This window comes from Centroberyx affinis, unplaced genomic scaffold (genome assembly GCF_046629955.1).
Source record: "Centroberyx affinis isolate AG114_WGS23_722 - 3 ecotype Tasmania unplaced genomic scaffold, CSIRO-AGI_Caff_v1 ptg002960l_1, whole genome shotgun sequence".
Classification (NCBI taxonomy): Eukaryota; Metazoa; Chordata; class Actinopteri; order Beryciformes; family Berycidae; genus Centroberyx; species Centroberyx affinis.
In genome coordinates this window covers 318,316-332,120 of record NW_027281073.1, presented here as the reverse complement: position 1 = coordinate 332,120, position 13,805 = coordinate 318,316, and the positions used below count along the sequence as shown (strand labels likewise).

The following is a 13,805-nucleotide window of genomic DNA, read 5'->3' as shown; positions in this document are numbered from 1 at the left end:
TACACACACACACACACACACACACACACACACACACAGAATGCAGGCCCTCTGCTGGACTGATTCGGTTCAGCTCTCAGCTTCTGTCTGTAGCCAAGCAGAAATGCAAACATGTGCAAAACACACTGTCCACTATGGCACAGACCTTTTCTGAAGCCACTACCTGAGGACCCACTTTGACATCTGCTCTGAGTAGACATACAGTGAAGAAACAGCGTGAATACCTGAACAGTTCATACTGAAAGATCCCCATGTGCTTCATTTCTGTCCACATACCCACCTACAGGTTTTAGAAGATAAGATGAAACTTTAATGATCCCTGTGGAGAAAGTGGGCCATTTCAGCAGCAAATAGTAATAGGATACAGCAGAGAAAATTCAATATAAACAGAAAAATAGAATATTATGAAGAATATAGAAAATGGGGGTTATATCAACATACAACTAACCATTTCAACACCAGAACAGAAAGAGTGAGAGGTATTATGATGTGCAAAATAACATCAGTAGGACTTATGTAGGCAAAGAAAGAATGAAAGCAGAACATGCATGAAATTAATATATATATATATATATATAGATAGATAGATAGATAGATAGATAGTAGATAGATAGATATATAATATGAAATACAGCAGGTGGAAAAACATGGATATATATGCAGTATGAAATAGGTGGAACCATGTTATATGAAACAATGCCAAGGATACAGAATATAATGAACAGAGATATGTGAATTTATAGCAATATACATGATGTGCAAAATTTACATTATAGTCACATTAATAAGTCTGCAGAGGGCCATACTGAAAGTGTGTAAACATGTATTGTGCAAAACAAAAACAACTTGTCACTGCCCTGGGTTCACCTGTCTTGTGGGTTTATCTGACACAATGACCTTCTGGTGTTGCGATTAGAGGATAGTCAAGCTCTAGTATTTATAATTATATATACTAACTGTGTACTCTACTCTAAATGATGTGATGTGAGACTGTGAGAGAGAGAGAGAGAGAGAGAGAGAGAGAGAGAGAGAGAGAGAGCGAGCGAGCGAGAGCGCGCAGGGGGCAGTAGAGGGAGGGAGTCGTGGTGAAGCCATATATGGGCACACCATCGACTCTGCATTGCTATTGGCTGTGGGCCTTATGCAGCTGCTTGTCAACAAGATGGCCTTCCTCCTCCTGCCGTTTTGACACTGATTATTTTGGTATCCCCGAGAACATACCGTAAAAGCTTGTGTCACTTCTAAATAGATAGCGAGAGAGGGACTGGTAAGAGTCCTAAAAAGGCGTACAGTCAGTTAGATTGTGTTCAAAGAACTGACAGCCACTCAGGCCTCGATAGCAACCACCACTAGACAAGGTTGATTAGAAAGTAGCTGCTGGCTAATGTCGTTAGCCAGCGACGGAGCTAGCTTAGCTACGTGGACACGGGTAACTCGTGTCACCTGCATCCCACTAACTGGTGTCTGGACAAATTGCTTAGGTTAGTAGGGAATACAGCTTGGTAACCAGTTGTCATCGACAGCCAATAGGTCAATAAGCTCATCTCTGGAGATCAACGTTGCTAAGGTAAGGTGGCTACCAAAGTATAACCACGTAACTAGCTTAACGTTTAGAGTTTTCTACCTAGTTAGCTTGCTAGCTGGCGCTGTCCTCATTATCGCGCAGGTAAAGCTATGCTAGCCAGTTAGCGAGCTAGTTAGCTAATGTTTTGCTATCCAGCCTGTTGGCTACCCTTTAACTAACTAGAAACGTATGGAATTCGCTGAAAGCGTAGATGGCCCGGGCCTAGCTAATGTGAAACATTCATGTTTTGAAATGAAACCGATACTGGTGCCAACTCGATCAAGAAGGCGAGCTGAGTATTTACTATTTTACTAACGACGCTATTGGACTGTTTTGCTCCGTTGGCTAACTCGTGAGCTAGGTTGGTTAAGACGTTAAATGATAAGTGCTGCAAAGTTGGTTATCAAATGATTGGTCTTACTAAAGTCAATTTTGTTGCCATCATTTGTGGTGCCTGTGGCGTTAATCTAGTTGGCTGTCATTAGGAAGTTGCCATCATCACATCTATTTTGTAGTGTTTTTAAGGTTATCTCTAACAGAATCAAGTAAACAAGCTTGATTTTCATCTAACACTTAAGATTAATTACAATACATGTTTTGATTTAAGGCAAGCATAATGTTATGCACACTGTGTGTCATTAAACCGCATTGATGTGGCGAACAAAGTTCATATGACTGAAGTAACAACCTGCATTATTCCCTATTATTTTCCTATTATTTTTTTCCATGTTTATGTTTATTGTATGCACCTTCATACCAAGGCAAATTCCTTGTATTGTGAAAACTTACTTGGCAATAAACCTGATTCTGATTCAGATTCATTGTTGAAAGGAAATATGTGCAATCCTATGGGGCAACCTACATTGAGTCTGTTTTTGTCACAATATTCAGTAATAGATCAGATAATTATTAACCACTCATGTTGGCATCATGTTAAAATTATCTGTTCTTGGACATGCATTGTTGTACTTGCATGGAATTTTGTCTGATGTTAATTATGAAAATGTTTGGCAATGTATAATTTGTCAGCGTCCTTTCAGAGGTTCAAGTAGGGCTATACGCTGTGTTGACACAATGGTCTTTGTGATTGTGATTTCAAAGCTTGCATCAAAGTCTAACTTGTGTTGTGACAGTGTTACAGCACAAACATGCACACACACACACACAGCCCTGTAGGCCAGTCAGCCACCCTTTCTAGCTGGCCTGACAGAAGGGCCACTCTAGACGGTTATGTTCCTGGGCAGGCTGCTGGAGTGATGCAGTCAGTCCTATTGTTCTGTTGACAGTTTGCAGCAGAGCTGGCCTGCTGGCCATGCTCCTGTTGCATTGTCTCCACAGGCGCAGAGGGACAGGGCGAACACACACACACACACACACACACACAGAGGGAGCTTGAGCTAAGGCTTTTTGGCATGCATGGGTAATATATCACTCGCCTGCTTGGGTCCTTCTGGCTGAAAGGCTGTGAAAAAGAGGGGGGGAGGTGGAGGAGAGAATGAGCTGCTGAGATGGAGTGACAGTGTTTTGTGTTTGCCAGTTTTGACTTGTATTGGAAAGGGTAGCCTAAGACCCATACCCTAATATCCGTAAGAGAAAACAACACAAAGTGGATCAAGGCGCAAGCCTTGACATTGGCGCACCACCTCACATTTACAAATGTGGAAAAGCCAAATTCAGCTTAAATGCAGATGCGTTACACTATGTACTCTGAACTGTGTACACCTACAAATGAATTGCATGTCCTGGTGAGAGTGCCCAGCTGCCCTTGATTTGTATAGGGAAATGACTAGTTTAGCAGAACTTAGGTTTTGCTGTGCATGGGTATATGCTAAACCTGCCAATCTCTGGTTGAACATTTGCTCTCACTGTGCGAACAGCAGGATAAGTTTCTCCCGGTTTGAAAGAACAAACTGTGAATGGGTCAGTACCTTGTAAACATCCAAATAAATAAATGTTGTGGATTACTGCATCTTGCTGGCAGAATGGAGTGAGAGTCTAGTCATGTTTTGCGATGTTAGAGTAACTGTCAGAATCTCCCAGACAGAACAGGAATGATAGTCGGTATTATTGACATTACATGCATGTGGGTTGGGTAGACAAGTAGCTGAGCTGTGAAGTTACTGAACTAGGCTGTCTGGTCTGTAGATCCACTTCATATCTCTTTCCTTTAACCTGTGTTGTGATTTGGCCTGGTTGAAAGTCTATTCCCATAAGACTTCTGTTGTGCACTCATACCATGGCAGCTTGTATCATCTAGATTTTTATATCCTACCTACTGCCTTAAGTGCACACTTATAATATGTGTGGAGACGGATAAGAGAATATGTTTTCTTGACAATTTCTGTTTTGACAGTTAATTTATTGGGCATCTTGGGGACCTGATGATGCAGGCCTCTGCTCTAATAGCACTGCACTGTGGTGTCGCTGGCTGCCTCCGTGCTTGGACAGGATTTGGAGGATTAGGTCGATGCAAAAAGCTTAAAACCAAACCCAAGCCTTCATTTGCAGGAATTGTTTCAAATGAAGAGAAAAATAGAAATGGCTGAGTTACAATTTTAGCTTATATCAGCTGTCGGGGGGAATGACGTGGAGCACTGAAATCTGAATGGGAGATGGATCTCCACTTAATCTGGATGTGACATTGTATGGTGAAATGTATAGCTCTCAGAACAAAATTTGTAATAATAACAGGTGTAATAATTTCACTGTCAAGAGCTGAGTGTCTGTTCTCACTCTTTGGTTGGCGTTTTAAAGCGGTTGTTTTGGTTTAGGCCTAATTCTGATAGATTTAGCCTCAGAAACATGTTCCTCTTCCATTTACAGAGATGACCCTAGGGTATTATGGTGGTGTTGCTTGTGCTGACTGGCAGCTTATTTTGGAAGTGTAGTGTGATAGTAACAACTTAAGTCCAGGAATAAATGCCAAAATATTTGTTAGATGTGTGTCTGTGTGTGTGCTTCCTGCTTTTTAGAATTGGACATTTTTAATTATTTTCCAGACCACTTAAAAAAATAAAGGTTGTTTGCCTTTGGAGAATGTTGAACACTCACATCCCTGTACAAAACATTTGCCATTGATTTCATTACCATCTAAGTGTGTGTGTGGTCTCTCCTCTCCCCACCATCTTATGTTGATGGGCTCACTGAGTGTGAGTGAATGCTGGTCAATAGCTTGATAAGGTGACTGGCGTTCCTGCCATTCTGTCTCTGTGTGTGTGTGCGTGTGTGACTTTGTACTGGAACACTGCAATGGACAGACTGTCTTTCTGTGGCCCCTCTTATAATTCCATCCAATCTGTTTTGGGAGACGGAGAGCGTGATGCAGTGAGAAGGCGGGACAAAGAAGAGGTGATGGAAAGGAGGCAGAGAATAAAAGTGGTTGGGCAGAGAGAGAGAGTGAGAGAGTGAGAAGGGGTCAGGGAGAGAGAGCAATGAAAAGGGTTCACTAGTTTTTTTTCCCTCACAACAGTGTAATCTGCCTGCTCTTAGCCGAGTTGTTGCTGTGTGATTATGGAGGAAGCATTTGAATTGGTTCACCACATTGCGTGGGCGGTGTTTGCTTTTTGCACCTCTCTCAACCATTCCATTAGTCCAAAAGTACAAAGCACCACCCATTCAGTGTGCCAGACAGACAGCAAAACAAAGACTGAAGGAGTATGGTGGCTAAAATGGGAGAGCAGGTTACTGCCTTGGCAAACCTCAGAGAAACCAATCTTAAACAAATACACCAAGCTTTTGCCAAATATGCTCTTTAATAGTCTTGTGCAACAACAACATTGTTTGAAGAGCTCTGTGTGTCCAGGGTTTAGAGCATTGTGGAGATTTTGAGGCTGCAATGCTAACTTGTACTGTCCACTAAAGTATATTAGCGTGATAAGTTAGGTGTAAAGGGTACTTCTGTAACAGAACAAGTGGAACTGGACCAAATTTTATTTTAGACTTTGTTTTATTTTAGGCTACGCTATCTTGTGTCTCTTCCCCCTCATTTACATAGACCAAACTGAGCCAATACTAATGGTTGGTTACCTGCCAAAATTGCATACCACTTTTCAAGTCGCTGCCACAACCCAAAATTTACCAGAGAGGAAGACAAGTTAATAGAATGGCAATGCACTTGTGTGAGATTCTCACTGGAGCAGACAGTAGGTCTAGACCTGCAAGTCCCAACACAGTCAAGTGTTCTTGTTGCTATGTACTGGTGCAAGGTAAATTTTTTGGCATGGGCTCAATCAAATCATCTCTTAGAGGGTTTGGCATATTCTAATCAGTACTAATATAATGGTTTTAAATGCTCACCTTTATCCCATCCCATGATGTATTTGTTCTTGAGGGGAGTGGTGTTTGTCAGGATGGCAGCGCTCCTATCAGCAAGACACAAGTTTGTTACTGTTCTAGGTGAGGAAGTTCACCTCAGCAACTGTTTTCAGGGAGTGCTTGGCTAAATATCCAAATGATATTCAAAGAGATAAAGGTAGCACATCCCACAAATGGACAATATCATGATCATATCATCATATGCTTACGCCACTTCTGGTGTACTGGTAATGGTTGATTTTTCCTATCTGAGGTGCTTCCTGCAGTGAACATAAATGTTCCTTGCTGATTGTTATAACTGAAATCAACTTTTATTGGTGTCAATTTGACTACAAACTATTTCTTACCTTGAGTGCTTCATATGCTCTGAAGACTGTATTAGCCAAAATGTGTGTCTTGTATAATGTGTGTGTGTCTGCCATAAATGCACTATAGTACAAAACAAGTGATTCATTGTTTTTCCGATGTGCGTGATGTGCTACCTTTTTATCTTTCTCAACCATAGTCACAATAATGGCTTTAGCCAATATGAATATGCAGTATTTCCCCAATAACCAGACACAATCTAAAGGTAGCATTTATGGGATGTTCTGAAATGTCATTTTTTATATAGGCCCATATGGTGACTCGACATATTGGTAATGACTAGCAGTTTTATCATACCCTCTGACATGTCTTAAACAAATCCACACCAGAATAAACGCCTCACACCACTGCAGAGCCAGCATCTTTGAGGATCTATACCTTATATCCTAGCATTTGATTACTCGACTATGAAGGATTCTACTCAGCTTTTTTCAATCCTATGTTTAAACACATAGCATAACAACCATAATATTGATGTGTAATGGTCTTAGCTTATTCTAACCAATCCTAGCAGTTATGGGGAAAATTGTACTGTATAAGATTACAGGGTGATATGGAAAAAAAAAATCCCGGCTAGTTTAATTATGCAATATATCTGTGCATGAAGCTTGCTTACTTAACCTTACTTAAAGAGGGCAGTTTAGGACTGAGAGTTGAGGTGTAACTGCGTTCAAGCTGTTCCACAGTTGAGGAGGCCTTTAAATCAGCAGTGAGCTAAACATGTTGCTCCATCGCCACTTGTTTCCCTCCTTAAGCATGCCGGCACGTTCCTGGCAGCTCCTACAGCTGGCACAGTCTGTGACGCAGAAGCAAAGCACTCTGGGTGGACTAAAGGCTTTCCCCCCAGCCTGTAGCATAGGCTCTATGGCAGCCAGGGAGAGAGGGGTGAGGACAGGGGAGGACAGCTACAGCAGTTTGACTACTACCCCACCCCCCCTCCTGCTGTTTGCTAAAAATAGGTCCAGCATATGCCTGCCTGCCCCTCCCTGTGTTGCCTCCTATTAAGCAAGTCCCCTTTGAAGCACTGAGAGGAGGAGAGGAGAAAGGGATGAGAGGAGAATCCATTTGGTGCTTTTATGTTCCACCTCTCATCCCTTTGATCTGCAGGCCCCAGACACATAACCTGAAATGGAATCCCTTTAATTTGATTGAGAGGCTCCAAGGCGGGAGAGTTGATCTTAGAATAAAGTAGCAAATGTAATTGCTAATTGAGTTTGGCCAAAGTAGGAGACAGTCTAGTTATGATTGGTTCTGATAACAGTATGATGGTAGTTCTTTTCTCTCCAGACTGGTGATTGGGGTGTTGCTGTAGAAAGCTAGTTTGCCTTCCACTCTCCATGCTCCATCTCTCACCTCGAGGCAACTATTCAATACGACCTCAATTGGTCATTGACTGTCTGAATTGATCCCGGCACTGATGAGCATTGTTGCACTAGAGATATGAACTCTGTTGTCATGATTTAGCCATTTTATGACTGTGCTAATGTTATCCTCTCTTATTTCCTCTATTCCCCTTATCTTTGCTTCTACCCCTCCCTTCTCTCTCATCCCCTCTCCTCTTCTCCCCTTCTCTTGATGCAGATTGTATGCCCAGTGCTGCTGGTGAGTTGGGTGCCAGACAGTGCCTGTCAGGTTGGCACTGGGACAGGGAGCAGAGAATGAGAGGTCTGGCTCTGGGTGCTTGCTGGCCAGCCTAGATGCCGATATGCCCCGGTGGTCCGCACCGTGATGGACCGAGACACCTTCTCCCACATCCGCCTGTGGTGCCCACGCCCCTTTGGCACCTACTCCCAGAACAAGGCTCGCAGCCCAGGCTCAGGGGGCAGCGGCGGAGGGGTTGGCGGGGCAGGGTCCCCCTCCCTCTGCAAGGCTGAGCCCTCCCCAGCGGGCAGAAGGTCGCTGGATGGAAGTGGAGATGGAGGGATGATGGTGGGGGGGCAGGAGGAGAATGGCGATGAGGAAGAGGAGGACGTGGGTTCGGAGAATACTCCCCCCGACCCTGAGCTCAGCTCCAGCTCCCTGACACAGAGCCAGGCCCCTCCGCCCTCCTCAGCCCCTCCCTCACCTCCCTCTTCCGGGGCCCAGATGGAGGATGGCCGCGTGCTGTTGGACACCTGGTATGTCATTAAGCCAGGCAACACCAAGGAGAAGATTGCCTTCTTTGTAGCGCACCAGTTCAGTGGAGCAGGCCTGCCCAGACCCAGCGCCATGAAGGTAAGGAGCTGCCAGATTGGTGCTGACTGGAAACAAAATGTGCAGCAGTGATTTCTACACATTGAAGTCTCTGCTACAGGCAGTAAATAGAATCAGTTAAGCTCACTCGTTCTGTTTGTGTTTATTCATTCAAAAGAATGCATTTTAACTTATTACAAACTGATCCTCTGCTTATCTTCCATTGTTCCATTGATTGTTGCTAACTGAGACAATCAGACACATGAACTAGATGGAAAACACTTTAGTTGTTGCTGTAAAATGTGGTAAACAGCATTAAGAATAAATAGCTTACAGCATGGCTGCATTTCTTTAATAGTTTTTGTCATTGTTACTACCTTCAAAAATGAAAGCATAAAAATAAATACCTTACCATTATAATAACATTGAAAGCAGCTCTGTTGCTGCCGCCTCTCAAAATACTTGCATTCCAAACATTACACATAGCTGTTGGGCTTTTTTCTGTTTGCAATTTAAAATGATTCCACACTGATGGTGCGACTCGACTCCTTCCACATTCTATGCTTTCATTTATGTTGTAATTTTTTTACACTTTTTACGGCAATTGGCATAAATGGAGTGGAGGGGGAGAAATTCAATAGATGGATCGGGATTTGATAGGGTGCCATGTAGCCGATATGGATCAATCAAAATACACCTTGATCAGGTCTTATTCCGATCTTTGATATCCGTTCAGGGCACCCTTTAGTGGTTGATTATCGTTTCCAAGTTAGGACTGGTCAATTGCTATTCAGAGTCGAATTTGAACAAAGTGTGAGTTGATTACAACTGTCCCTAAAGTTGTATTTTAGTTCACTGTTTTGTCAATGGCTTTAGTTAGAATTTTATTAGTAGTATTAGTATTTTTCAATTAAATATGAATTTATTTTCCTTCTTCCCAGGTGAAAGGTAATTGGGCGACCGACTGCAGTAAGGCCAAACGACGAAGACGATGCTCCTCCTACGACCCTCCAACACGCTCCCAAACATCCTCGGAGCCGCACCTGAGTCACGACTCCTCCCTGGCCCCCGACGCATCTCCTAGCCCTGATGAGCCGCCACTGGGAGGGGTGAGTGAGACGGACCTGCTGTCGGTGGCGGAGATGGTGGCCTTGGTGGAGCAGAGGACAGCCATGGCCCTCCAGGGGATGGTGGCTGTTCAGGGGAACCAGCAGCACCACCAGCCCCCTACCACCACACACACCCAGGGCCTCTCCTCCCACCAGCACACCCTTCTGCGGGGCACGGTGTCAGACCCCACCCCCATGGTGTTTGTGTCGGACAGTTCGGAGAGCCAGCCCTCTGATGAGCCCCAGGAGGGATCCTCTTCTCCCATCCAGACAGACCAGGAGCTGGAGGAGCAGCAGCAGCAGGAGTCATGCAGGGTGGCCCAGGCCATCGCACACTTTGAGTCCCAGAACCTGGAGAATCGGCTTCGCCTGGGCTCTGGTTCTGGGAATGGAATGGACTCCTCTAACCGAGACCAAGAAAGGGAGCGTAGAAGAGGAGGGGAGTCGGGGACTGGCCTCGCAGCCCCTCATCCGCCCCCCAGTCACAGTCATGGTGAGGTGAGGATAGCTTTCCGGGTGTCAAGCCTGGACCCCCGGTCCCAGTCTGAGCCCGCCGGCAGGCCCCGCTGCATGTTTATGAGCTGTGGCGGCGGGGGCAGCCAGGCAGGGGCCAGGTCCAAAGAGAAGATCACCTGCGACCTCTACCAGCTTGTCAGTCCCTCCTCACGAGACCCCAGCAGTCTGCTGCTCGCTGCCACATCTGCTGCCCCCAAACCAGACGGAGACCTCCATCACCCGGACAGGCAGGCGTGTGGCAGCCCAGATACGACCCAGGAACTCTCCTCTGGGGAGAAGAAGGCTGCAGGTGTAGGGAGGGAGAGAGTGACTGGCTTCCACGTAGAGGTGGTGGTGACGGGCGCTGTGGACCAGTGTGTATTTTATGGCAAGGACAGCACAGAGAATGTGCAGGAGGAGACGGTGTGTTTCGCAATGCCCAGTGGGGGAGGGGGTGGCGGGGGTGTAGGCAGCTCCACTGACCCTTCGTCAGACGATCCCCCTCCCGGCCAGCTCTTCTTCCTTCAGCCCCCCCGGGGCCCAGAGGAGGATGGGAAGGGAACGGGCACCGGCAGCGGGTCAGGAATGTGCTCTTTGGACTGTGCCAACAATAACGGCCCTGGGGCGGGGGTGGTGGGGGGCTCGGGGGAGCGGGCAACTCGGCCCGACTCTCCCCTGGCCAGCGTGGGGGTGGTGGAGGACTGTTCGGACCCCTCGCTGTGTCGCCTCTACCGCCACGTCTCCCACGACTTCCTGGAGATCCGCTTTCAGATTCAGCGCCTCCTAGAACCGCGCCAGTACATGCTGCTGCTCCCCGACCACATCATGGTCAACATCTTCAGCTACCTGCCGACCCGCTCCCTGGCCGCCCTCAAGTGCACCTGCCACGACTTCAAGGTGCTGATCGAGACCTACGGGGTGCGGGCGGTGGACTCGCGCTGGAACCAGGACCCCCTCTACAGGGACGATCCCTGCAAACAGTGCAAGCGGCAGTACGAGCGCGGGGACGTTTCCCTGTGCCGTTGGCACCCCAAACCTTACCACCACGACCTGCCTTACGGACGCTCCTACTGGATGTGTTGCCGGCGCACAGACAAGGACACACCGGGCTGCCGCGTCGGGCTCCACGATAACAACTGGGTCCAGCAGCCCGCCGACGGCTCCCAGCCTGTCCGCACCAAGCGGGAGGACAGGAGGGAGGAGGCCAGGTAGAGAGGGAGGAAGGAGTAGGCCTCCCGCGTAAACTCTTGTCTCTTCCTGCATCCCTCCTTCTTTTGTCCCTCTGTCATTCAGAGGAGGAACAGAAAGAACAGAGGGATACAAAAGAGGAACTAGCACTCCAGGACAGTTTTTTTTCTTTGCTCCAGCACTCCTTTCTCTTGTTTGCCCTCAGAGGAGGGAGGATGAGAGGTAGAGAAGGAGGAGAGGTGTGCCTCTCTCCTTGCCTTTTTTTTTTAACCCTCCGGAATCCCCCTCTCTCCCCACTCTGCTCCAATGGTGGCACGTTTTGAAAGTTTGTATACCAGGGTTGGGGTCCCCTCCTGCTGCTGTCAGTCAGCTCTCTCTCTGCCTCTTACTCATTCGGGTTTCTGTCTAACTCCATACTTGGTTGTTAGGTACTTCATGTGAAAACTCTGCAGTGTATTTGATTGAGATTAGCATTCATAAAGTGACGCATAGAAATGTAATGCCCTAGAGCCTGCTTACTATTCCCGCTATGGCCAATTCTTCTTCTTCATACTTGTTCTATGTTGTGTGTTGTATCCATAAACGTCCATGTTAGCTGTACAATGGTGCTTCGAGGAACAAGCTGTACGGGGTCCTACAGATGTAAAACGTTTCAGTGGTGGAATGTTCAGCGTTACAATAGAAATGTGATTGTATAAAGCGAACTTGACTTTCCGTTGTACAAGATTGCCACTCGTACCTGTCCTGCGCCATGCGTTTTCTTTCTATTTCTCTGAATGTGCTGTAATGTTGTACTCTATTGAACAGCCCCCTGATAATGCTGCTGAAACCATTGCCTGTGTCACTGATGTTAACTGTTTATAGCCATACTATTGGTCAATGACGGGCTCGGCCTCTCCATTCTAGCCAGTCTTATTGGCCACTGAGATCTATCCTTGTCACCATTTCGGAGCGGACCCTAACCTTGCATACAGAAGAGCCACCAAGGACTTCCTGGTTTACAGAGAATTATGGGAGATAGAATTTATTGAATGAGAACTAGAGAACAGTGGGATGGAATGGGATGGAAAAAAAGAGCAACTTGATGTCACTTTGCAAAGGCCTGATGTCACTTTGTATGGTTTGATTGACTTGCTTGTTTGCCATTTTGTTATTTTTGTTTGGTTGTTTTATTGGGGTGTGTGTGTGTGTAAGAGAATGTTTGCTGTTGTATTCCCTTTTATTCTTGAGGACTGTGTTCTCCCAGTATCGGTTTGTCCCCCCTCACCCCACATGCAATCTTTTTTTTTTTTTTTTTTTTTTTTAAACTCCATCTTTGGTTTAACCCCCAACTCTCTGCCTTTCCTCCTCCCCTCCGTGCGATTCGGCAGAGGGCAGCGTTTGCCAAAGCCGTCGTTCTTGCTTTGAAGCGGGTGAAAACAACGACCACAGACCATAGAAACTCTCTACACCAGCTTCCAGCCTTAAAACCCCCCTACCTCTTACCCACCCTGCAGGAGAATGAGGCGTCAGATGCCCCACAGAGATCGAGTGTATTGGGAGTCGCACAGGAACCTGTAAGCAGCTAGATTTTTGATGGTTGATGGACTCCATACAACTCCAGATCCACCCATGACTCCTTTTGGGAGTGTCGTTGGGTAAGACGGACAGTGCCTGGTGAAGGCTCTGACTCCTCATTCTTTGAAGAACCTATTTCTCTCTCCCTCCCTCCCCTCCCCACCACTCCTGCTTTTACACTCCCACCCCCCACCCCCCCACCCCCTGCAAACTGACAGACTGGACATGCATAAAGAGCTGTTGGGATGAATGATGCTGAAACTCTGCATGGAGGGGGGAAGAAGGTGGGGGAGGCATGGGAGAACTCTGTAGGTTCCAGACATGTACAATGCTAATGGGAAATATCTGCTTAAATAAAAACAGAAGTGATGATTAAACTGGAAATCTGGATGACTGCCTGGTTTCTGCGGTGTGACCATGTGGTGTGAGATGAGAGAATACAAATGAAAAGCTATGTGGCTTTAGGGATATCGCAAATGCTCACAGGCCTAATTTAGAACTTGGTGTATTTATCAGTATTTGACACAATGCATTGCTCTTTAGTTTACTCTTGTAAAGTGATAAATACGGAAGAGGGCTGTATATACTGTATATAACGGTTGATTAAGGACTGTGGGCAAATTACCCCAAATCCTTCATTTCCACTTTAATCTTCCATTGACTTCTCCAGCACAAGCTTGAGGGAGGTCAGAGAGATCCAAGGAAACAACAATGAATGCAGCCAAAGGCTTGATTTGTTACATTTTCCTCCTGGCGTCCTATGAATGTATATCCAAAAAGCCTAATAATTTCTTCCTCTCACACCTATTCCAGTGCACGAGACAGGCAAAGAATGAGCAGACATGCAATTCAATCAACATGTAACTGTATACAGTAATGGCACTCTAACCTGATGAAACAGTATTTTGAGGCTCTGCATTGCACATGCTTTTTGCAGCTGGGCAAATGATATCAATGAGCAAAACCCATTGTCTTTTAAAGAATAGTGAGACTGTTGCTGGTTAGAGAATTGCATGGAACCTGTATTACTTGGACTCAAC

The 13,805-nt window shown here is 46.1% G+C and overlaps 1 protein-coding gene across 1 annotated transcript; it reads left to right on the top strand.

Annotated features, from left to right (window-relative positions):
- Window positions 1–1,195: 1,195 nt before the first annotated feature.
- Window positions 1,196–13,140, top strand: fbxo46 (F-box protein 46). Its single transcript, XM_071536936.1, has 3 exons — window positions 1,196–1,567; window positions 7,826–8,458; window positions 9,358–13,140. Exons 2-3 carry the CDS (start codon window positions 7,973–7,975, stop codon window positions 11,230–11,232), a joined length of 2,361 nt encoding a protein of 786 aa, XP_071393037.1. The 5' UTR covers window positions 1,196–1,567; window positions 7,826–7,972; the 3' UTR covers window positions 11,233–13,140.
- The last annotated feature ends 665 nt before the right edge of the window (window positions 13,141–13,805 follow it).